The sequence below is a fragment of the Mesocricetus auratus genome, unplaced genomic scaffold, assembly GCF_017639785.1.
Source record: "Mesocricetus auratus isolate SY011 unplaced genomic scaffold, BCM_Maur_2.0 Super-Scaffold_100042, whole genome shotgun sequence".
NCBI classification, from domain to species: Eukaryota; Metazoa; Chordata; class Mammalia; order Rodentia; family Cricetidae; genus Mesocricetus; species Mesocricetus auratus.
In genome coordinates, this window is record NW_024429219.1 from 8,675,001 (window position 1) to 8,700,719 (window position 25,719).

The 25,719-nt window shown below is 46.9% G+C and overlaps 1 protein-coding gene across 1 annotated transcript in view; it reads left to right on the forward strand.

Annotated features, from left to right (window-relative positions):
- Positions 1-25,719, forward strand: part of Vps13d (vacuolar protein sorting 13 homolog D) — a 214,580-nt gene that overhangs the window by 54,996 nt on the left and 133,865 nt on the right. The window contains 11 exon segments of the mRNA XM_040735088.1: positions 1,748-1,970; positions 4,590-4,800; positions 6,355-6,526; positions 6,721-6,833; positions 8,946-9,158; positions 13,197-13,459; positions 14,222-14,355; positions 18,046-18,201; positions 20,480-20,690; positions 21,451-21,525; positions 25,366-25,572. Coding sequence (XP_040591022.1) covers positions 1,748-1,970; positions 4,590-4,800; positions 6,355-6,526; positions 6,721-6,833; positions 8,946-9,158; positions 13,197-13,459; positions 14,222-14,355; positions 18,046-18,201; positions 20,480-20,690; positions 21,451-21,525; positions 25,366-25,572 — 1,978 coding nt within the window.

Below are 25,719 nucleotides of genomic sequence, written 5' to 3' on the forward strand. Positions count from 1 at the left end.
GCGTCCCTTCAGGAGAGGCCTGCTTTATTACTCTCTGTGTGGACACCTGAGGAGAGAAGCCTTTCTTAAGGCCTGTATTCAGGGTCCTTTTAGGCTGGCTAGTACTTCCTGAATGACCTCATTTTATATCCAGAGATCCTAAGACAGCTGCTGTGTCTTAGGACCAACACTGGCGGTTGTTGGGTGGAATTGCATAAGGCTGAGAGGAGCGTGCCGTTTGTTCGCTCTCTGTGATCTGGTGTGCTGAGCTGTGCTGCTCACCTCTCCTCATCTGAGCTCGCTGTTGATACTTTCCTCTTCTACTTTGCACTTGCCTGTTGAAATTCTTGCTCGTGAGGTGTGTCTAACGTGCTGTCCAGTGGCCCAAGAACACCAAATACTCTTGACATGGAGTCATGCTGGAGCACTTGTGGCCTGTGCCCTCAGGTTTTCTGACTTCCGGATGTGGGGACAGTTTCCTGTGAAACCCCATCTTACAGAAGACGTGTTTGGATTTCTGATGTATACTTGCCTTTCCTTTTCTCAACCATAGCTTTTACTTAAATCATAATTTCTAAGTCAGAGTCACTCAAAAGCTTTGTGTTGATCTCCTCGAGCCATTGGTTTATTTAAATAAACTACAGAGAGGACATAGAGGTAAGTCAAGTGAAGGAGCACCAAACACCCTCTGCAGCTTAAGTAAACAGAGCACCAGGGCACTTTTAATGTGGAAACATTTAAATGATAGCATTTACCTAGTAATCTTCCTTGAAAAAAAATGCAGGAAGCTTGTGTTACTGTTAGTTGTAATTATTGCTCAAGAAGTGGAGAGATCATGGGGTTTTCACCTTTTATTCCAAAGCTGAGGAGTCAGCCTTGTAGCAGCAGCAGGGAACCATTGCTTCTCATGCTGCCAGGGTATATGTGACAGGGCCAAGAAGGAGCTGTCCCACGATGCAGAAGCCACACACAGACAGGGCTCTGAGGGGTCCTGAGGACCCAGGGAAGAAGCTGATACATCAATGACTGGCTCATTCTGTGGAATCAACTAAACACTGTCAGTGAGAAGAGTCCTGTCCTTTCCTGAGGCTCCCAGGGCTGGCTTTGCTTTGTGAGCAGAAACCTGACCTGGGCAACTAAGCTCCTTTGTTTGCCTTCTGTATTTCTCTGCTTCCTTAGATGGGAAATATAAATGTATTAGGGAGACGAGGATGCATAAGCGCTTTCCTTGGGTAATTCTGTTGCAGTCACATTGCCATTGGATACTTTTGCTTATATCCCAGACTGGCTTCAAACTCAGGTGTAGCTGAGGGTGGGTAATTTTGAACCCCTGCCACCTGGGATTACAGGTGTGTGCGACCACATCCAGTTTATTTGGACTATAGGGAGGCATTCTGATACCTTAGACACATCTCCAGTCCCCTAGATACATTTTCCCTCTCCACCAAAGCAGTAAATATATTGTGTGGTTGAGAGATTTGCTTTGGCTGAATTTGACTGAGACTGGTTTTTGTTCCTGAACCAACAGACAGTGCCTTCTTGCAATGTTGCTGTGGCTCTCAACAGGTGTGGAACCCTTGGCACCAGTTTTGAAGATAATTGTGTAAGGCACTAAGTGTCATGACTCTCAGTTTCTTGTCTCTAGGCCTGAGGGTGGTGTGCCCACTGCAGTCTTTGAGAGCCTAAGGACTAGGAAATGATTTCTCAGCCAGCGAAGGCATTGTCACCCCTTCCTCTCTTCATCCTAGTTTTCTTTTGTTCCTCGTAGGAGTCTGTGCCTTCAGCTTCTCCTACGGGTACACCCAAACACAGCATGAGAAAGACGACAAGCTCAGAGGAACCCAAGGGGCTGCATGGACAGGGCCTCTTCATGATGCCTCCTGCAGGAATGGGCCTTGGCAGCCTGAAGAGTGAGTTTGTGCCCAGTGCCTCTATCAAGCAGCGTGGGCAGCAGCCCATGCCACCTGTTAGCCAAAGTTCCAGCAGCCCAGGTACGAGGAAAGATCTGCACAGCGAAGGTGGGGATTGTCCTGAAGCTTCCGGGGAGCTCTGTGGCGCTCCAGGCTGATGGGAGGTGGTGTCTGTGTGATGCCCAGGCCTCATGATGCTTTTGAGGCCTGAGTGTCATAGGTGCGTTTAGTCTCCGATAACTTCTAAAGCAGATTCATTTAGAAGATGTGATAGAAATAAATGCAGAAGCTCTCGGTTATCTGTGGGACTCACATAGGTCCAGATGGATCCTGTATCCTCAGAAGCTGCTACCCAGACCCCATCCTTGCAGGCCACTGTTTTCTTGCCCAGAATAAGATGCTAAGGTTAGCGTCAGTGAGGCTTACGGGCAGCAGTGATGTAAAGTGACCTTGGAGGTCTGAGTCATCCTGCTATGGGTGCTCTTGTTTTTGATTTTTTTCCCTCGTTGGGCTTTTTGGAATAGGGCTCTCTGCAAGTAGCCTAGGCTAGCCTGACCTCTTCATCCTGCCTCTGCCTCTTCAGTGTTGGGATTGTGACTGTGGCCCTTTGTGATCTATCATTCTGAACCTGGGCCTAATCTGTGCTCTGGAGTTTCCAGCATGCCATGGATGGATGCCGTGCTGACAGGGAGGTGCTTCTCTGGGGAGTTCGGTTGGAAGGGAGGCATAGTGTGAGGGGTGGCCGAGAAGAGCTCAGTGCGGCTGCGCTGTGGGCAGTGAAGGGTGCAGCTGAAAGGGTTCTGGTCGTTTTTACTAGGTAGACCTCAGGACTGGGGGACCCTGCAGGACCCTCCTGGAGGTGAGAGCAAGAGACTAATGGCTGTGCTGATGAGAGATAATTTTGTTCATCAGTGTGCATTTTATTGAATACATTGTGTTCATTTGCATGGACTTATCCTTGTGGCACCCTGCTCAGGGTTCATCTCCCCTTCACAGGAGGGAGGAGCGAAAGGCTTAGAGAGATGAAGTAACTTGGCTCATCATGTTGCTAGTAATTGGTAGAGCTGGATGGTGAGTTTTGGAGAAGACTGTTGACCAGGGGGACTTTGTCTCTGAGCTCTGATCAGTGCTGTGGTACTTGGAGGGGTACCTTGAACCAATCTGTAAGTGGTTAGGACAGTGGCGATTAGATGTTCAGCCAGCCTGACATCAGGTGGATGCCTGTAAGAAGAGATCTGGGGGGGGGGGGGGGTAGGGATATCGCTCAGTCAGAGTCAGGAAAGTGCTTACACACAGCGTGAGGACTGGCACTTAACCCCCCAGCACTCGTGATAAATAACAACAAAACAAAGTGACATATGCCTGTACTACCAGTGCTGGCAATGTGGAGGCAGGGGCATCCCTGGGATTGTTGGTCAGCCAGTCTAGCTGAATGGCTAAGCTCCAGGTTGAGTGAGAGACCTTGCTCCAAAAATCAGATGCAGAACAATTGAGGAGGACGACACAAGGCAAGCGAGTGTGCATGACACTGCACACAGATGTACACACGTGAACATGTGCAAGCATGCACAACAAGATTTGGGATGTCGTACAGGAGTATGTCTGTTCCAGCATCATTCTCCTATCCACTGACAGCTTACTGAAATTCCCTCTCGGTAGTATGTGGCCTTGGACGAAGGCTGTTGTTTCCTCACTGTCTCCACACGGTTCTCCTTCTGCAGCTGCTCCCTACAGTCTCTGTGGCCATGGCATTACTGTTCTACCCCTCTCTCACCCATTAGCCCTGCTCTCATGGGTTTCACTTATTTGTTGTGCGGCCGTCCCATCAAGAACTGTTTACCAAGCTCCGGCTTAATGCCAGGTGTTATAGTATACTCTGTCCCCGTGTATGTCTATTAATGTATATGTATTAACGTCCCCTTAGATACGGTTCCTCCCTGGGTGGTACTTACAGGAGAAAGGTATTAGATAAACATAAGCATTGATAGATTATAGTACATGTTATGGGAAAGACAGAAGAAATGTGAGGACCTGATGTAGATCAAGTTGGGAAGGTCATGGTACTGATTAGGCTGCCCAAGAAGCAAAGAGCATGGCCTTTTGGGAGATGCAAAGGCCTGGAGGCCTAAAGTTTGGAGAACAATTAGGAGCATGGCTTGATGTGAAGTCAGAAAAGTGGGCTGTGGGCTTATGTAGGACCTTGCAAGCATTTGTAGGGAGTTTTGCAGAGTTCTGGATTAAACATAGCCACTGAAATTTCCAAAGGAAGGGAATATTTCAATGTTTCTTTTTTATTCAGGTATTTTGTGGAATTATGTAGGTACGTTGGAAGATTGATTGTGGAGGTATTGTAGGCAAGGGTGAAGTTGATTTGGGTTTGATCAGTGGTAGTAGAAATGGTTAGACCTAGTATGTGTTTGAAAAGAGATTCTGCTGCTGGGATGGGAGCTGCATGGCCGGGTGTGGAGGGTGGGCCGCAGCATGTGTTGGATACAGAGGAATGGTGCTGTGCATGGTGGGTTCTTGAGGCTGTAGTTGAGGCCCCTGATGGCCAGGTTGCTGAGTAGTGCAGAGCAAGGCAACAGCTGGTTCTGATTTTCAGGGACAGAATGAGCTGACTCTGACCCTGTTGCTTGCTCAGGCCCAGGCCTTTCTGCATGCTACTCTTGTCCTTATCTCTTTTCCCTTGGCTCCTTGTAGAAGACCATGTGTGTCTGCTGGATTGCATTGTCGTGGATCTGCAGGACATGGACATCTTTGCTGCAGAGAGACACCCCAGAGAGGGCTCTCAAGCCTCCGACAGCAGCAGTGGGGACCTGATCTTCCCTTCCTATTTTGTGCGACAGACAGGAGGAAGTCTCTTAACTGAGCCTTGTAGGCTGAAATTGCAGGTGGAGAGGAATTTGGACAAGTGAGTGTTTTATCTGAATACCGTGTAAGTAGAATCCTAGTAGCTTAGAAATCAGTGCTGTAAGGTAAGTGAGGAACATTTCTTCTCCTATGTGATGGAAGAGAAACTGCTGCCGTTACAGAGGAAGGTGGTTAGATGACTCTAACTTAGTGTTTTATTCAGGGACTCTTTTGTAACCTTGCCTTGGGGAGGGACAAAGAGGAAAGAGTTGGAATTTAGCATCTTAAGTGGTGATAGGGAGGTAGTGAGAACAGGCAGGGTATCTGAGAGAAGAGTATTTGGAGTAAGTATGCCAAGTGTAGTGGACTCTGGATCTGCCACTGCTGACCCTTGGAGTCCATTTACTTTGCATAACTACCCAGGTGCAGTTTTGCCCCGTCCACATCATTGAGAGTGGCCATTGAGAGTACAGGAAGCTCCTGTCTGTGGTTCAGAGCAATCATTGGTTCACTTCTCACTGGCTGCATAACTACCTGGGAAACTTGATGATTCTAGACCAGTAGAATCATGCTCAGGGCCAAAGCTTGGGTGTTTAGTTAGCAAGGTTGTGGCCTAGGGAGTGCTCCTGCTTTCCTGGCCCACACATGCGGACTGGAAGCACCGATTATGCATATCACATCTTTCACTGTGGTGCTTTGGTTTGGGAGAAAGCAGCATTTTGCATTTGAACTCCAAGGGAAGATAGTGTCAAAGAGATCTGCTGAGAATGGAGGTGGCTCATTGGTGAGGAGAGCTTGCTGCTCTTTTGGGGAACCCAAGTTTGGTTCCTATTGTCTGTGCTAGGCACCTCCCAATCTGCCTTCTTGTGGTTTAATGAACACCTACACCCACGTGTACACACAGATAAAGTAAAATAAACAAAACCCAAACAAAGATATTTGCAATGGGGATATTTTAAAGAGCAGCCTCATTAAATAGTCACTTTCCAGTCCTAGGGTTGGACAACTCACTTCATGCCGTTTTCCATTTCAGTTTAGCTCACTGGGGTGTCTCTCTCACTGGAACCTGTTATTCCAGAGCTCCCTGGCTGGTGTCCAGTTATGGTTGGCATGGGCTCTATTTGACTAGCCTGGCTTGGCCATCCTAAGATCTTCTCACTTAGGAACTGAACTCTTGGTTTTCTGTGCAAGCAATGGTCTTTAGAGAGTGCTTTTCTTTTCTGCTTCTCTAAACTTCTCCCTTGACTTTGCGTGGGGTGGCAAGGCTGCGCTGGCCAGCAAGAATGCACCAGCAGATGTGCTGTCCCCACCCACCCACGAGCACACCACACGGCGGTGCCTCCCAGTTGTCCTTTGTCGATTGGGACTAGACAGATGGCTCAGAGGTTAAGAGCGTGTGTGCTGCTCCTGAAAGGCCCCAAGTTCGGTTCCCAGCACCACAATAGCTCTATATCCAGGAGATAAGATCCCCTGTTCTGACCTCTGCAGACGCTGCACACATGTGTACAAGAATACATGGAGGCAAAACAACCATATTGAAGCTTCACATTTGGCTGTGCTGTACCAAGGCATTTAGAGACTTATTCCTGAGAGTGGCCTCCTTTCTTTCTCGTAGAGAAATAAGCCACACTGTTGCAGACATATCTGTCCATGGCAGTCTGTCATCTGTGCACTGCTCCCTGGATCTGTGCAAATACAAGCTGATCCGAGGCTTACTCGAGAACAACCTGGGGGAGCCCATAGAAGAGTTCATGCGGCCTTACGACCTGCAGGATCCACGGATTCATGTGAGTGAGATGGACTGGGTGTTCTTCTGTAGCCTGTCACCTTAGCCGATGGCTGTCCCTGTGGATGTCCCTCCAAGAAGGCGGGGAGCAGAAGTGGGAGTGGGTGAGACGGCGAGTGGACTGGGCTTCTTTACTTAGAGTTCATTTTCAGGTTGGCACTGTCACCCGAGGGCTGACTGGCATTTTCCTTTCAGACTGTGCTGAGTGGAGAAGTGTATACGTGCATGTGCTTCCTCATCGATATGGTGAACGTCAGTCTGGAGCTCAAGGATCCGAAAGGAAAGGAAGGCGCTGGCTCCCTAGCCAGGTCAGACTCCCATGAACTGTGCTTTTGCTGGTAGTTAGGAGCGATGCGAGGATACCCATCCCGTTAGCACAGGGCGGAGTGCAGTGGTGGTCTCAGGCTGAGGAAGTGTGTGAGTGTGATCATGTTTGCACATGCATGAGAATGAGGGATGTGTGCACGTATGTGCTCAAATGGTGCTGATGACCAGGTACTGCAGAGCTGTGCCCCTGGCCCCGAGTGCTTATTAGAAGTTTCAATTTGGTTCTCCTATGAGCTATGTCAGGTTAGCTTACGCCATTTTAAACAGCCAGCCCCAAATACTGGTGACTTAAAGCTGTGAAGGTATGTTTTCTCCTCAAGCTAGGACACTGGGAGACAGGCTGCTCTGCTGTTTTGTGTCTCGAGTGACAGAACATTTGCTCTGGCTATTGTTTTGATTTTGAGGTAGAGTTTTGCTGTGTTGCCCAGGTTCAGTTTGAACTGCAGGATCCCAGCTTCAGCTTCCTTGAGTAGCTGGGACATAGGTGTGTCGCTGTACCCCATGTGCTGAGCATTTTGACAGGGCAGATTGAAAAACAAGAGCCATGGAATAGTAAAAATAAAAGCTCTGGAATGGCCTTAGGTGGCCACCCAAGGAGCATGAAGCTGGAGCATGGTCTGACCAGTGTGAAGGGACTGGGGGACACCTTGCCCTGTGTCTATAGTTTTGCACAGTTCTGGGCAGTGTGCCAGTGGTGACTGCCTTGTGGGTCAGTGTTTTAAAACTGAAAGAATACAGACAGACAGACAGACAGACAGACAGACAGAATATGAATGAGAGCTGTTTTGAAAATTGACAGCATTGGACTGAGCTCCCTACTTGGAAACCTCTGGAAGTAACACAGTAGCTGCTCCCTTTTTGGGCGTGTGCTGGCCACTTGTTTGTTAGAGTAGATGTGGGAATTTGTGGGTAGGAATTTGGAGTGGGATTTTGAAGAGCTCATTGTATTTTTACCCTGAAAGCCCTCCCTTGTTCTCTAAATTGGGCAGCTGATATTCCAGTTTTCCAGATAGATTGCTGTTGTTGATATATAATTTTTAAAATTTAATTGTTATTTTACTAGCCTAAGGTTACATGGCTGGAAAGTTGGTCCACATTTAAAAATGTGGTGTCAAAGCTATTATCGTCTGTCTGAAGCACTCTGGCTTCCAGTTTGTTTTTCTGTTCGAAGCCTGTGTGGCCTGCTTCCAGTTCAGCTGAGGAGAGCCATGGTGGTGAGCCTGGTTCCCAAATTGTGTTCTTGGGGCCAGCCACTCTTCAGATGCCTGGCTGTACCTTTACTTTTTCTTGTTCTTCTGTTTGGGTGTTTTTTTGTTTGTTTGTCTTTTTCTTTCTTTTTTTTTTTTTTTTTTCCTCGAGACAGGGTTTCTCTGGCCCTGGCTGTCCTGTAGACCAGGCTGGCCTCAAACTCAGAGATCTGCCTGCCTCTGCCTCCTGAGTGCTGGGATTAAAGGTGTGAGCCACCACCAGCTGGCCTTTTTTTTTTTTTGAACTTTAGTTTTTCAATGATTCTGATTCTATGTGTATCATCATCGTAATGGAACTGAGCAACTACTAATTGCTTTATGCAGCTTTCTCTTTTTCCAGAAAGGAAGTGGGTTTGGATGCACTTCCTGTTGATGGGTCAGCTGACTTTCTTTCCTTTGTGCAGAGTAGGATGAGTTCTGGTTGCTTCTAGTGAGCTATGGTGGTCTTACACAGGTGTGCAGGCTGAGGGAAGAGACGCCTCAGGCAAGCTATAATATCACAGATGAAAAGAGACCCTAGATATCCTTTGGGGGTTACGATTTAACACGTGGCCTTCTTAGACTAGGATGGGACATGGGACTGTAAAGCACCAAGGATATAATAAATGGACTGGGTAAATCGTTATTCCTAATGCATCCCTGTGGGTGTAACCACCTTTCTGCACGTGGAAAAGGTTTAAAGCACAGTACACTAACTGCATTTTGAGTGGCATGTGAACAAAACTGATGCAGTGTCTCATTGGAAGGTACTCTGGTGCGCTGATGACAGTACGCTTGTTCCACACTTAACTTAGTTTTGTAAGGTAGGATTGTGTTTAAATTTTCCTCTGCTTTCTTTCCTTTCAGATTTGACTTTAAGAAATGTAAGCTGCTCTATGAGAGTTTTTCCAACCAGACCAAGTCCATTAACCTGGTTTCCCACTCTATGATGGCATTTGACACCCGCTATGCTGGGCAGAAGCCCAGCCCCGGCATGACCAATGTGTTCAACTGTATCTTTCAGCCCTCCAAGAGCAGCTGCGCCACCCAGGGCTCCATTCAGATTGAACTGCATTTCAGGTAGTGGAGCAGACCGAAGCTCTGCTGTCCTCCGTCTCTCTCACCCATCCCCCTCCCATAAGTCTCTTATAGCCCAGGCTGGGTTGAAATTTACCTGGTAGCCCAGACTTTCCTTGAAGAGAGTTTCCTACTTCCACTTCTCCAGTGCTGGGGTTACAGGCACATACCCCCATACTTGGACCCCCAACTCTTCCTTCCTTCCTTCCTTCCTTCCTTCCTTCCTTCCTTCCTTCCTTCCTTCCTTCCTTCCTTCCTTCTCTCCTCTTTTTTCCACCCCTCCTCTTCTTCTTCCTCTTTCTTATTTATTTACTTTTATGTGTACTGGTGTTTTGCCTGTGGGTATGTCTGTGTGACAGTGTCAGATCTTGGAGTTACAGACAGAAGCTGCCTGTGGGTGCTGGGATTCGAAGAGCAGTCAGTGCCCTTAACTGCTGAGCCATCTCTCTAGCCCTCCAGCTCTGTCTTTCTTTATGGAAATATTTCCTTTTGTGGTCAGTGGGTCAGGTCCACGTGGCTTTAGAACATCAGAGGATCAAAAGATTGGAGGCTGACTGGAACTCCCCAGCACGCCCTGTGTCTTACCAGCACCATACTGGGTGTTAGCAGTGTCTGCTCCCTTGCAGTACTAAGGACTCACCAAGAGATGTCTCTGTTGCCTTAAAACAAAAACATAGTAGTTTGGCATGGAGTCAGATCCTCAAAAGCACCCTCCTTGTAAGCTTTAATTTGTTAAGTGGCTTGGGATGGAAGAAATTATGTGAGTTGAAGGAAAACCGTAAGCCAGAACCTTCTGGCCCTCATGAAAGCAAAGGCGTTTCGACCTGAACAGGTATTTATTCAGGCCTCCCCAACCCAACGCTTGAGTCATTCTGGCGAGTTACTTGGCACCCGAAGCAGCTGCTGCTGTTACTGCTGTCATAGCTGGTACTCGTTCATGCTCCCCTAGAGCGGTGGCTCTCAACCTTCCTAACGCTGTGACCCTTTAATACAGCTCCTCATGTTGTGGTGACCCCAACCATAAAACTATTTCCATTGCTACTTCATTACTGTAATTTTCTATTGTTATGAATCTTAATATAAATATCTGATATGCAGGATATCTGATATGTGACCTCTGTGATAGGGTCGTTGGGCCCACTGGTTGAGAACAGTGCTCTAGTATGAGATTCTTATGGCTCCTGGCTATTCTTGTACTTGTGTGGCTGGTGTTTCAGTGTGACACTCAAGAGTTCCTCCCAGTTTAGCTTTGGAAGGGAGACGTTCTTGGTCTCTCAATATGCCTGACAGAAGCCTGGCAAAAGAGACATTTTAGCCTTGTGGGACATTAGGAGCCCCACAGTGGCAGCACTCGTGGCTTCTTGCTGGCCCCTGCCTCGACCAGGCATCTCACCAACCTACCTTCTGTCACACACACCCAGCCTCGACCAGGCATCTCACCAACCTACCTTCTGTCACACACACCCCCCCTAGAGAAGGTTCAAATGACTCTTGGAAGATTGCACAGCTCAGAAGTCTAGTAGTGACAAGTTAGACCTGGGCCTCTGACATCAAAGCTGAGTGGCACTAACTCTTCATGTCCTCTGGCCTCCGTCACTGGCTGACTGCAGCTTTGGGATGTGACAGGCGCGTTTGAAGATGTTTCTCAGGATGGGAGGCTTCTATGTATTTGGTCCTCCTGCAGAGGGCTGGTGTGGTGTTTGCTTTATGTTACTGACCTTGGCTTTCTTCACCCCCTCCCCATCATGTCTTTAATATGCAGGAGGCCTGAAGTTTTATTCTGTGCATATACTAAAGGCATGTAATTTCATGGAGTCAAACAACCAGTTCTTTCCTTGGCTTTTGCTAGCAGACGTGCCCTTGTTAGCAAGAGGAGGAAGCTGCTTCAGGTGGAATTGTTCTTCTGTTGGGATTTTGTATGTTTTCCAGGATGGGGTCTGACACACTGACTTTCCAGTTAGCACCGAGGCCTGACAGTCTCTGCTCAGAATGGGGTGGAAAAATTTCACTGAGGGCAACATTTTCTATCTATCACAAAAGAGTAGAGTGTTTCTGTGACAAATGCTATGTGTGAGAAGGGCCTCAGCCATGCCCTTTTACTAGAGGCAGCGAGCCAGGGTTAGCAGAAGTGAGACTGGAGAAAACAGCCCTAGGCACATCCCCAGATCAGCCTCTCCTAGGCAGGCCAGGGAGTGAGTAGATGTAGCAGCCAGAGCCAGGGTCTCTTTCATTCACAAAATCAATTCAGCTCCCGAACCCTGTGACCTGTCTCTAGCCTGCCTCTGCTGGCTTCCCTTCCTCTGCCTGCTAATGTGATAATAGGGTTGGCCATCACCCTGAGGACACTGTGGCTTCAGGCCAGGCCTGAGAGTCGTTCTTGGGAACCTTGAAGACTATAAAACCAGTCCCTGTCCTTTGCCCATCCTTCTGTCCCATTTCTTCTCCACGGTGCTTGCCATCCCTCTGTGACCAATGTCCTCTTGAGGCTAGAAGATCTGGAGTCTGAGGTTAGTTGCAGTTAAAGCCAGATAGCACTGGTACTTGAAGGTGGTGTTTGTGAAGCAGTGCTGAGCTTCTAAGAAGTAGCCTCATCAGTCTTAGACCTCCTGTCAGGGATAAAGCTGGCGTGTGGGGTAACACCTGCTATGTGCTTTCTCTTACAGTGTTAGCATTTCTCACTTTATAGATGAGGAAACAGGTGGGCATACCCAGGATAACACAGCTTGAGAGTGACAAGATTTTAGTCTGGGTCTCTTGACTTCAAAGCCTTTGCTCTTTATACTGGACCTGCCTTTCCCCGCCTTAGCCCTGCAGGGTGGCTATTCCTTAAAAGTAGGACTTGGGGCTAGAAGCACCTCAGGGTTTGGATTTTCCCCCTCATAGTTTGGAGAATTCATTCACAAAGGCTTTGCCAGTCAAACATCTCTAACAACCCTTCCAATATCCAGGGACCGGAGGAATGGCTCCGCAGTTACAGCTGCTTTTTCAGAAGGTCCAGCTTTCATTCCCAGAACCCAGATGACGATTCACAACCACTTTGGAACTTCTGCCCCAGGGGCCAGTGCCTTCCCTGGTGCAAAGACATACATTCAGGCAAACACCCATGCACATGCTACATGTAACAGCAAAACAAAGACCATCCGAAGGCTCTCAGTTCACACATGAGCGTTTCGGGTATGTCAGGGAGGGCTGCTCCTTCCTGTGAGGCTGTCTGGTGCATTGTGGCATGGTTAGGGGCATCCTACTTCTGTCTACCAGGTAACAATTGTGCCATCTCAATTAGTGTTAATGTTGTTTCCAGACAGGGTTTTACTGTGTAGTCATGGCTGTCCTGGAACTCACTATATAGACCCAGGCTGGCTTGAACTCATGGAGCTCCATCTGCCTCTACTTCCCAGTTATTATTACTAATAATTATTGTTAAAGACAGCAAAACCAAGAATTTCTCTACACACTGCCTAATAAATGCCTGTTGTGGACTCATGTTAGTTGAGGGCTCTGCTATTCTGCTATCCTCCTTTCTTAGATATAGTCCCCTCCCCTTTTTTAAATGAGGGGTGGGAGAGATGCTTCATTGAGAGCACTTGTTGCTCTTGCTGAGGACCTGGGTTCAGTTCCCAGCACCCACATGGTGGCTCGCAGCTGTCTGTAACTCAGTTCCAGTGGATCCAACGCCTTCTTCTGACTTTAATGGGCACATGCGCATGCATGTGGTGAACAGATGTGTGAAAGCAAAACACTCATACACATGAAATAAATGTGTTCTGTAAGACCCTGGTTAGCCCCCAGAAAGCTCATAACACAGTGCTCAGGGTGTTTCCATGCTCACGGTTGGTAGTTTAAGGAATACTGGAACAGGACCTGGCATGGTGCCGCACACCTAAAGTCCCAGGAGCCGGAAGCAGGAGGACCATTGAGTCCAGACACTCGAGGCCATCTTGAATTACATAAAAACAGAAGAAAAGAGGCAACCATGCCTTGGCAGTGATCGAGATATGTATTTCTCTTTGTGATTCTGTTTTCCTGTCTTCTTCCTTGTAGGTCTACAAAGGATTCCTCTTGTTTCACTGTCGTCCTCAACAACCTCCGAGTGTTTCTCATCTTTGACTGGCTGCTGTTGGTCCACGACTTCTTGCACACTCCCAGTGATATTAAGAAACAAAATGCCACTCCGGCACGCCACCGCAACGCCAGCAGCGAATCTGCTGTCGTTCCCAAAACCGTTAAGAGTGGAGTAGTCACCAAGCGGTCTTCCCTCCCCGTGTCAAATGAGAGGCACCTGGAAGTCAAGGTCAATGTGACAGGTGATTGTTCATTGTGTACGCCACTGCTTGTTAGTGTGGATGTTAGCCCAGATCTTCTCTGTGCCAGCCACACCCTCTTAGTGTTTGAGACCGGGTCTCGCATAGACCAGGCTGCCTTCTGGGTACTGGTATTAAGCGTTTTTCATTTTAGAGGAGGGTCTCACCTGTATCGCAGGCTGACCTGGGATTTGCCATAGTCCTCTTGCCTCAGCCTCTGTCTCCCAAGTGCTGGGATTGTTGGTATAAACCACTGCATCCAGCTTCATACTGTTTTTTGATGAAACCCATTGTGAGCGAATCTTCTGGACACGGATGAGTAGAAATTTGTCAGCACTTGCTCACAGTGGCAGCTGGACATCAGTGGTCTATACTCCTTGTGTGCAGCTGGACATCAGTGGTCTATACTCCTTGTGTGCAGTGTGAACAGCTGTGTAAAGCTGTCATAATACCGTGCTGCGTGACCAGCCCACCTGACTCTTCTTCCGTGGGTTCTGAGTCCTCTGAGCATCTTTTGGACCTCCCAGAATGATGAGAATGTCATTTCTCTGTCTTGAACATGCATGTTGAACAGAGGAGCTACATCCCAATCCTTTCTCCAGGCCCTGCTCTGTCAGTTCAGCTGTGCTCGCCAGGTTCTGAGTCTGGGATGGCAGTGAAGCAGAACACTGAGCGTCCCCTGGTGCAATTGTGCCACTTGTGTGGGGGCAGCCAGGTGATGCCAGCTTCCTTGCTTGCCTTGACTGATGCTGCTGTTCTTTGCAGGCACAGAGTTTGTGGTTGTTGAAGATGTGTCCTGCTTTGACACCAATGCCATTATTCTAAAAGGCACCACGGTGCTCACCTATAAGCCCCGCTTTGCTGATCGCCCCTTTTCAGGAAGTTTGTTTGGCATTGAGGTAAGTTTGTGTGTGTGTTGACCATGGCACTGCAGAGGGCCCTGGAGAGAAGCATCTAGAAAAGCTTGCTGTGCGCAAGTTTTTGTTCTTTTGACTTTTTGGGCTCTTTGGGGAGCCCACCACCCAGCTCCTGAGTAAATTACACATGGAGGATTATTCTTAGTTATGAATGCTGGTCCTTAGCTTGACTTGTTTCTTGCCCGCTTTTCTTAATGTAAATTATCCCATCTGTCTTTGACCTCAGGGGTTTTATCTTTCCCTATTCCTGTATACCTTTTCTTTCCTCCTTACTTTGTGTCTGGCTGGGTGGCTGGGTGGCCGGGTGGCTGGCCCCTGAAGTTCTCCTCCTTGTCCCGTTCCCAGATTCTGTTTTGTCCCAGATGTCTCCTCATATTTATCCTCTCTGCCTGCCAGCCCTGCCTATCCTTTCTCCTCCTCACTATTGACCGTTAAGCTCTTTATTAGACCATCAGGTGTTTTAGACAGGCCCAGTAACACAGCCTCACAGAGTTAATCAAATGCAACATAAACAAAAGTAATACACCTTAAGGTAATATTCCCCAACAGCCTCTTGAATGCTGATTTTTCCAGTGCTAGAAATGGAACTGAGAGCCATGTGAATATCTAGGCAAGCGCTTTACCACCAAGCCACAGCTTTCCCCTGTCTCCTTTTCATGTCAAACTGTTTGTTAGGCCCAGCCTCCAGAGCTTTTCAGTCAGTAGGACTGGGAAAAGACCCAAGACTCTGTGTGTGTATAATATATATAGTGTGTAATTATGTATATATGGTTATAATATACATAGTGTGTTTGTTGTGTGGTAATTTATATATATGGCTATCTATATAGTGTATATAATTTGTAAATATATATGCAAGTGTAGATATATATAATATTATATAATTTATAATATACATATAATGCATCTATATGATTAAATAGATATACAGTATATATAGCATATGATATATAGTATATGTGTAATTTATATATACACAGACATATAGTGTCTATAATTTACATGTTTGTACATATAGTGTGTATATAATTTATACATAATATGGACATATTGTGAGTATAATGGAGTGAGTGAGTGGTCTGTGTGTGTGTGTGTGTGTGTGTGTGTGTGTGTGTGTGTGTGTGTGTGTGTGTTGCTTTGGATTAAACCAAGGCCTTGAGCATGTTAGGCAAACACTCTACCAACTGAGGTAAGCTACATTCCCTGATCATCTCAGTTCTTTTTTGTTTTGATTGTCTTAGTTGCCTGGGCTAGCCTTGAACTTTGGATTCTTTTGCTTTAGCTTTTGGAGTAGCAGGGATTATAGACCTATGCCACCGTATCCATCATGGCCTCCTGAGCTCTTCTATAGGGAAACATTCAGTGAAGGGCCTTTGCTTTCTCCCCAAATCTAGCAGCTTTTACCCCGCTGTGTCTTGTCCTCCAGTGTGAGCTGTGAACACACAGGGATGCTTTTCTCATACGCCCGCCTTTCCTCAGGACATTAGTTAGGGAGACCCTCTATTCCTATCCCATTAGCACCTTGTTGGGTAGTCTGGTTCTGTATGTCTCGTCTTCCCCCGTCAGGATTGATGCAGTGTTTCATTGCAGTGATGAAAAATATGTACCATGGGGCCCCTTAGCATATGCCAGGTTAACATCTTCCACTGTGAAATCTCCCCCGTGATGTCTCAACGAGAACTCAGAAGTGAGATTCAGTTGGGGATTGATTAATGGATCGCCAGGTACAACTGGGTTTTGTGTAGTCCCTGAAGGAAAAAGGAAAGTGAGTATTTTTCCTCTAAAGCATTAGAAAAACTCAATGGCAAGCTTGCACGGTTGAGGTAGTGGTCCTGCTTGAATCCTCTTCCCTCACAATGAGCCCTGTCCTGTAAAGAGCCCAGGTCCAGGAGGAAGGGAGGCCTGCTTAGAACAGACAGTAGGGTTTTATATGATATCCACCCCTTAAGGAATATCTGACCTATAGTGACATCCCTAAAGGACCATGTCTCTGACTGGTGTGATTATTATGAAGGAGGTAATTTGTAGCTGAGTAGCCTTTGTCACCTGGACATGTCGTATGCAATATTAATCAGCATCCACCCTGTAGTGAAAGTTCAGATGTAGCTGAATTAAACGGGATTTCTCTCCTTGACCAGTTGCTTTTGTAAGGTGAAGAAAACTCAGTGGGGACAAGGAGCTGTATGCTCAGGTGCTGGAGTTGATCTTGGGATTGCAGTTGGTCTGCTTTTCAGGCCATGGCAAGGCCAGTTTTGGGTGGGGCATTGTGGTGACTGATTAAGGAACTGTCGTACAGTTGGGCTCTGTGCAGCTGAAGCCCCCAAAGGAGAAGAGGAAATGAAACTTTCCTGTTCCAATGTCTCAGAAAAATGAAGTGGCAGAATATTTGAGATGCCTGATTTGTAGTTGGTACAGCCAGATCTCCGTGTTAGGACCTCTTTGGTAGATCACTGGGGAGAACTGATGACGTGTAGCCCATTAATCTCGGATATGGTGAAGGGTTCTGGTATTCCACAGTGCTAGGGAAATGCCCTGTGACGATACAGGCTCACAGGAAGACACGAGTGGCTTCAAATGAATGCTCCCTTCTTTTCCCCCATGCTCCTTCTGAACAGGTAAATTAATCTGACTCCACAATGGGAGTCCTCACTTCTGTCTGCCCTGAAACACATTTGTTTACTTGTTAACATTGTAGACTGTTTCATGCATTCAGGGTGGGAAGTCTAATGTAATGGATTCCTTCCTATGTACCTGTCTGGCAGCTTTAATAATGAATGGACTTTAAGCTAGGAAATTCTGAGAGGAGGGAAAATTACCTGTCCCAGCTACAATTTCTGCTGTTACTTTGGTTTGTTCTGTCCTGTTCTTAAAAGAAAGTCAATGTTGTTATTAGTTTGTTCTTTTGAAATGGAAGAGTCCCTCGGTGTAGCACAGGCTGGCCTTAAGTTTTCAGTCCTCCAGGCTCAGCTTTCCTAGTGGTAGGACTACAGTCATGTGTCTCCAAGCCTAGCTGTGTAATATTTTGATGGGGCTGTATTTTTACATAACCTATGATGTGCTGATCTTTCTAAGATTAAAGGTGTGTGCCGCCACCACCTGGCCCTCTATACGGTCTTTGCAACTGAGTTTTCCCTCCCTCCTTCTCCCCTTTCCCGTTTCTTTATGTTTCCAGAGACAGGGTCTTGCTCTGTAGCCTAGGCTGGCCTGCAATTTGTGATCCTTGAGTCTCCCAAGGGCTGGGTTAGTGCATCACCATTCTAGCTTTTAGCTCCTACCTTTCCATGGCTGCAGATGCTTCACCAGGTAGATGTGGTGCGACCTCATTTGCTGTTTTTAACTATTAAAATAGTTAATGAAATTTTCTATATTTTGTATTGTTTCCTTAGATTAGTTCCTAGGGAGAAGCGGGATTATTGGGTTAGAGGGCAGGAGATCTGTAAGCCATTGTGGATGAATTGGAAACATTTTCCTGCAGGTGAACCACTGCACCTACTCTTAGCCGAAGGCTAGAGTGGCAGCCGGGATCCTTGCAGCATTTCCTTCAGCAGCTGACTTGGGTCCTGTGAGAACACAGGACTGATTGCTCCTAAGACAGTCCGCTGATGCTGCTAACTGGTAGAGCCCCCCCCCAAGGCAGACAGTAACCTTTGCTGTATGGCATTTCTTTTTCAGGTGTTTTCTTGCCGACTGGGGAATGAGCAGGACACCGCACTTTCCATTGTGGATCCAGTTCAAATCCAGGTGGAGCTGGTGGGAAACTCTTCTTACCAGAATAGCTCTGGACTGATGGATGCTTTCAACAGTGATGATTTCCCACCCATCCTAGAGGTAATGCCAAGCAGTGTTGTTGTTGCCCGTGTTCATGCCTGAGACAGCGAGTGTGGATTAAGAAATGGCAGGTCAAAAAATTATAGATACGAAAGAAACGACACAGGATAGAATCAGGAGGGCACTCCAGTGAATACTGGGGGAAAAGCCTCAAGTTTATTACACACAGTCTTTATATGCCCCAATCAAAAGTGGGGGAAGGCAAAGAGACTTCTTTACCAAGATACAAAGAACAAGCAAGCACAATTACCTTCTAAATACCCAAAACATCAAGTAACCACACCCTAAACCAAGTATCCTGTCGTCAAGACAAGATAGACAATAGCCACACCTTTGGCTGTGGTTAAAGTAAGACATCCATTAGTTACTTCTCAGGCCAATTATCCCGTAGTTTAACCTTGAGCAAGCAAATAGTGGGTCTCAACTCTGACCTTAAACAAGATAAAGTGGAGCCATCTGTATGGGCCTGACAGTGCCTAACCCATGGATATACCCGTGGTTCCCTGTGCAGACACTCTTGACTACTCTGAGTCTAGCACCATTGTAGTTACCCAGCAGATGGAATAAAGATGAGCCACCTATGCCCTTGCAGTATGGACAAGGAGAAAAGACCCTTTACTAGGCTAGTATCATTCTGAAGTTCTGTAAAAGCTGAACGCAACATAGGTAGGAATAGTGGGTGGAGTGCTGCAGGATTGTGGCATCTGCAGGTGTGGTGGGCAGGTAGGATATAAGCCAGCAGAGGAGGGAGGGCATTCCAGAACAAGAAACCGAGTTAGGGCAGAAGCAGAAGGTCTCGCTGGGACTGACAGGTGTTGAGGGGGATGAGGACTGAAACTGAAGCCAGGTAAGGGAGGCTTACAGCTCTGGTGATCATGATGTTGCTTCCTTCATTTCCTTGTATGTACCTGTGTCTGTGTGTCTGTGGATGCACACCGTAGCCAGAAAAAAGAACTGGAGTTCTAGGCAGTTGTGACTGCCTGGTGCAGGTGCCGGGAACTGAACTCAAGTACTCTGGAAGGAGCAGTAAATGCTCTGAACCACTGAGCCACCATCTCTCTAAGCCAAGTGTTGTTTGCGTGATAAGTGATAATCAGTCAGTCCTCCTGAGTCATGGGGACCTGAAAGAGAAGCTATGTTGCTTTTCAGCTTCAGCAGTACCTCACTGGAAAACAATGAGTGAGTGAATGGAGAAAGGTTCCTTCACGACCCTTTGCATCCTGTCCAGTGTTGTCTGCTTGCAGCGTCTGTGCCCTCGCCAGTGGAGCTGAATTGCTTACCGCTGAGGAGGGGTGCTTGTCAGAGATGGTACTTCCAGACTTGACCAGTGTAAGGTTATGTCTGAATAAAGATAGTTTTTCCATCATTGTTGTTTTTATTAATTATTGTTGTTATTTTTATTATTGTTTTTGTTTTTATTATTATTGACAGGGTCTCATGGAGCTTAGGCTGGCCTGGGACACCTACCTCTGCCTCCGAATGCTGGCAATATAGGGCAGAGAGATCCATTTTGTAGTTATCCTAGTTTCATTTTTGTTGCTGTGATATAATGCCCTGATGGAAAGCAACTTAGGGGAGAAAACGGTTTATTTCATCTTATAATTCCAGATTATGGTTCAATATTGTAAGGAGGTCAAGGCAGGGACTTCACCTAGTGACATCATATCTCCAGCTAGGAGCAGGGGAAATCAGTGCATGCATGATTGCTTTCTTGCTTATGCTTAGCTTGATCTCTCTGCTCTCACACACTTCAGTACCTCCTGCCCACAGTGGTGGTGCTGCCCACAGTATTCAGTTAAGACATGCCCTCTGAGACGTGCCCAGAGGCCAACCCAGTACAGTCAGTCTCTCACTGAGACCCTCCTCCCAGGTAGCTACACGTGGTGTCAAGTTGACAAAGCTACCCATCACAGTGGATCAATTTACTTCAGAGATTTAAAAAAATATAATGAGTCTATGCAAAATTTATTAACAGAATATTACCATTAGGTGGTCCTCACCCCACCCATATTCTTATCTTGTGAGGTACTAATTGCTCTAGTAATTATCCTAATTTAGTTTTTTTTTTAATTTCATTTAGTGTTGTGACTATTACCTGAGCTGAGACATTACCTCATCATTATTTGCTTAACTTTAAGATCTTTGCAATCTTTTAAATGAGAAGTTGTGATGATGTCTGGACTTCTAGGACATAAAATAGGAATTATGTTTGAGTGATAATGTGGGCACAAAGCCAAAAGCAACTTTAAAACTATTGCTACCTTTTATATTCCATCAGATTCAGTTACAAGCCCTGGATATCAGACTCTCCTATAACGATGTTCAGCTGTTTCTTGCCATTGCAAAATCCATCCCAGAGCAAGCTAGTGCTGCAGCCCCAGTCCCAACAGCCTTGGAGGCAGACTCTGTCAGCACTGGCCTCCCAGGGGCGTCTCAAGTTGGAGAGGATGTCAGAGAGGGATCAAAACACACCTTAGATCCTGTCTTGGGTAAGTGTCTAATTGGAAACCCAATCAGTCTTCTTGATAATACGTATTCTCTCTCTCTCTCTGTCTCTCTCTGTCTCTGTCTCTCTCTGTCTCTCTCTGTCTCTGTCTCTGTCTCTCTCTGTCTCTCTGTCTCTGTCTCTGTCTCTGTCTCTGTCTCTGTCTCTGTCTCTCTCTCTCTCTCTCTCTCTCTCTCTCTCTCTCTCTCTCTCTCTCTCTCTCTCTCCTCTCTCTCTCTCTCAGTTTAGTCTGCACCCTGACTGGTCCAACATTTGCTATGTCATACATCATCCATGCTGTTGTCAAACTTATGGCAGTCCTCCTGCCTCAGCCTCCCTAGTACCTGACTTGTCCACCATACTGGTAGCCCCCCCCCCTTAACTTTTTGTTTTCTTGTGCACAGTTCAGTTATTCATAATCTAATTCTTAGTGATTGAGTATGATTATTAATTGTAAGTATGACTCTGCAGCAACTACTCCAGCTAATAGCTCGCATCCCCTCACAACTGCTTCTGGAGTTGTATTGCCATCTTTAGTTTTAAAAACAGACTTTTCTTTTGAAAACTTGGAGTCAATGCTCTTCACACTAAACAATAGTCTTCCCCTCTTAAAGATAAAGCATAAGGAAATGATGGAAAAGTCCAAGGCATACACGATAGAGGTCTACACTAGGAGCCCATTTCCCCTCAAGAAAGGAAATGCTGTTAGTCCCCCTCCCACTGCCTCCAGACTGTGGAGTAATCTGTGTGAAATTGTTTCCTAGAGTTGCAGCTGGCTAGACTGCAGGAGCTGGGCTTCAGTATGGATGACTGTCGCAAGGCTCTCCTGGTGTGTCAAGGTAATTTGGACGGGGTCCATGGTCTGCTGTTTGTCTTGACAACATGCTTCCTTCTTCTTTCCTCCTCAGTCTGAGAGGGGGGCTGGGAGGAGAGAGAGAGTATGAATATTCAGGGGGGCTTATATATTCTTGGGGGGGCTTGGGTATCATTCTGGTTTGGCCATCATGATCTGAAGGATTTTCTGTGATCAGGGGGTTGACTGTTGCTGGCTCTGCGGGTCAGATTCTTCCTTTGTTCCTTATCAACTGCTTCTAAGGGACTGTGGGCAGCTACTGAGCCTCTCCATGCTAGTGCTTCCTTCCCTGTGAAGTCAGGGAAGTGCCCAGCACTTGGGAGTAGTTGTTGGTCCTGGTGGTGTTGGTAACGGTGGTGATTCTGGCAGCCATGGCCATGACCATGTGCTGAGCTCTTATAGCTCTGAACAAACCAACACCGATTGCATTTATTTCTTTGTGTGGATGCATGTATGTTGACAGAGTTTCTGTTCTGCCTAGTCCTGCCTCCCTTAGTCCCAATTAAATACACAGAGGTTTATACCAATTATACACTGTTTGGCCGATGGCTCAGGATTCGTATTGGCTAGCTCTCTCTTAATTATTAAGCCATTTCTATTAATCTAAGTATTTCCTAGTGGTCTTGGCATACTGGAAAATGTCCGAACCTGTTACTTCTTTGGTGGCTACTTGGCATCTCACTGGCTTCCCCTCTCTGCATCCTCTCCCCAGAATTCTCCTCATCTCATAGCCCCACCTATACTTCCTGCCTAACTACTGACTAATCAGTGTTTTATTCATCAACTAGTAAGAGAAAACTATGTTAACAGCATACAGGACATCCCCCTCATGTAAGAGAAACCTATGTTAACAGCATACAGGACATCCCCATCATGTAAGCGGGTATTCACATATCACCATGTGAGTGTATGGAGGGTCAGAAGACAGCATGGGGTTAGTTGTCCCCTTCCAAAGTGTGGGTCCTGGGGACTGAACTCAGTTGTCAGGCTCAGCAGTGAGCGCCTTTACCCACTGAGTCATCTTAGTGGGCCCAGTTTTGTTTTGTTTAGCATCAGAGCTTTGTGTATCCAGGCCAGCCTTGAACCCATTATGTGCTTAGGATCGATCATCTTGAGCTCCTGATCCTCCTGTCTCTGCATCTCTAGCACTAGGATCACAGTGCAAGCCACCTTGCCTTTTATGCAGTGCTGGTGATAGAGCCCAGTGGGCAAGCACTTTGAGCTCCATCCCTGTCCCCAGCCTAGCTCTGGGTTTTCTTTCGGAGTTTCCTAGGTTTTGGAAATAGCCATTGCTGTCTGTACTTCAGATGAGGAAACTGGCTCAGATAGGTTAATGAAGTTTGTCTGAGTTTATCCATTAGTGTGGGCTAAGGCACTTTAAAGAGAGGTCTGTCTGATGTGGAACCTCTGTCCTTTCTATTATGGCAAACTGTGTCCTTCCACCATGGCACATCCTACCCACCTTTTGTTTCTCTTAGGAAAAAGATACAGCCAAATCGTGTTTCCTTCCAGCCTTTACAGCTGTGCAGGTTTCTACTTTCCTAGGTGTTATATGTGTGCGGGTGCAAGGATGGACACACACACACACACACACACACACACACACACACACACACACACACACACACACACACACACAGAGTTCCTTTTTCTTTCTGAAGTGCTGGAGATAAACCTAAGGACTTGTACATTCCAGGCAAGTACTCTACCACTGAGCCACGCCCCTGGCCCATATTGCATTTTGTTTATTGGTAGACTGCATGGTAGTTTCTTTCTTAACCCTGATCTTCTCACTCCATGGTTTCTATCATTTGAGCTCAGCCCTGGTCTGAAAAAAATTAAATGGAAAAGCCTACACATAATTTATGAGTTTCAACTGTCAAGCCATTCTGAGCAGTATAGTGAAGCCTCTCTCTGTCCTGTCTAGGACATGAATCATCTTTGGCTAATGTGTCCATACTCTGTGTGCTACTTGCTCTGTAGTTACACCTGTCATAATGGGGCAGTGCTTGTGTTTGTGTAAGTCTTATATAACATAACAAAGGGCTCAGAGTGTAGGAGCAGTGTCCTGGGATTCAGAGGTTCCTAGAGAAGCTGTAACAACAGTTTTAGGGCAAGGTGAACATTTTTAGCAAGGAAAGAAAAGTTTAGAAAAGCCCTGTGTTGCTGCTGCTAAGATCTGTTTCAGAGCAGTCTTTTTTTTTTTTCTGCCCATAAATTGGGAAGGAAAACTCGTTCTAGTTTTGCCAAAAGCTTCAGCCATAGTAAGTACCAGTGACTGGGAAAGGTGCTGAGTTACAGGGCTTGGCCGTGTGTGCATGTGGCATTTTGCTTCATATGAGATAGCCACTTGTGCTCACTTTCCCTCAGACTACGTCATCTCTTTGTTCTCTGTGGCTGAACTACTGAACTGTGCAGGAGAACCACGTTTCCTGTGCCCACTCACACTGATGGACACCTAGGCTGACTCAACAGGGCTATGCCTGTACCTGTGGTGTCCTCACAGCTCTTACTGTAGAGGACACAGTCTTCTTTGGAACACCATGCCCAGGCTGCGCAGCAGCCAGTTGTGTGTAAAGATGCTCATCCCGTCACCTAAGTGCCTCTACCCCTGGAAGCAGTGAAGGTGGGCTAGCTGTCAGGGTCCTTGGTTTTGTTTCCACTCAGTCACTGTTGGCTTAACTTCATACCTTGTCACGCCTAATTAGTTGCCCTGTAGTTTCTATTCTTTTTTCAGTCATTCAAACACATCTTCCTGTACACTGTAAGAACCATTGGCTTTCCTTGTTATTGAACCAAAGCCACTCCTTCCCGTTACTCAATAAAATGGAAACAACCGCTTCTTCAAGCAGCACGACTTGCCAGGCCCTGCTCTGAGAACTCCCTTCCTCTTTCTGGTATCCTCTAAGTCAGTGGTTCTCAACCTTCCTGATGTGGTGACCCTTTAACATATTCCTCTTGTGTGGTGACCCCAGCCACAATATTATTTCCATGTCTACTTTGTGATTTTAGTCTTGCTACTGTTGGATTATAATGCAAATACCTGTTTTTCATTGGTCTTAGGTGACCCCTGTGAGAGGGTTGTTTGACCCCCAAAGGGGTCTTGACCCACTGCTTTAGGTGTGCTGAGATTCAGTATCTGGGAAGTGCAGAATCAGTCTAGAGCTGGCTCACCTTGTTCCCAAGCCCAGGTCCTCAAGCAGATGTCCCACGTTCAGAGTTCAGAGTGTGGGCTGACATTGATTTCTTCCTCCTTCCCTTCTTCCTATTCCTCCTTTTCTCTGTCCTTTTTTTCCCTTGGGGGCAAGAGGGCATTAGCACTCTGATTGTTATTCAGGGAAATGATACTAACAGCCCCCCACACCTCCTCCTCCTCTCCCCCCACATGTATGTGCATTTGCACGCATGCACATCTCATTTTGCTCTCTGCCCTCAGGGTTTGTGATTGAGAAGACAAACTATGCACAAAGGAAGACATTTATAATGTCTGCACATAACATCCATATGTGCAGAACTAGAGTAGAGATGATACTTGCATACCAAGTGACCTTGAGGCTCTGGGCAGCTCCACCCCTGCCCTCCACCCCACCCTTCCACCTCTCTGTCCACAGATGGCACAGGATGGGGGCTTGGGAGTCAGCAGGGAAGGTGTTATCAACTTGAGTAGGTGTACCACCAGTGAGAGCCTTCTGTGTTTGCTTCAGAGCAGAGTTCCTGCTGTCTCCCCGCCTCCAGCTCTTCTGGACCATGCTTTCTTAGACCACTCTCAGATGGCTGTAAAGCTTTAGGAAGTGGTGTAACTCCTCACCCTGTGATTTTCTTCAAGGCCAGCTGAAAAAGGCAGCGAGTTGGCTGTTCAAGAATGCGGAGCCCCTGAAGTCCCTGTCCCTGGCCTCCAGCAGTAGAGACAACCCAGGGGCCATGTCAGCCCCGCGCATCTCTGGAGTGGAGGTCAAGGCTGAGAGCGTATGCATCTGCTTCATTGATGACTGCATGGACTGTGATGTGCCCCTCGCCGAATTTACCTTCTCTCGTGAGTGTGCCTAGAGTGGGGCACCTCCAGCAGCCCAGTGCTGCTCGGTTCTTAGGGCCTGCCTTTTTCAGTTTTCCATGTTTCTTGTTCTCCTCTACTTCATAGTGCAGTAATTAAGTAATTAAGGTAAAACTTAATTGTTTAACA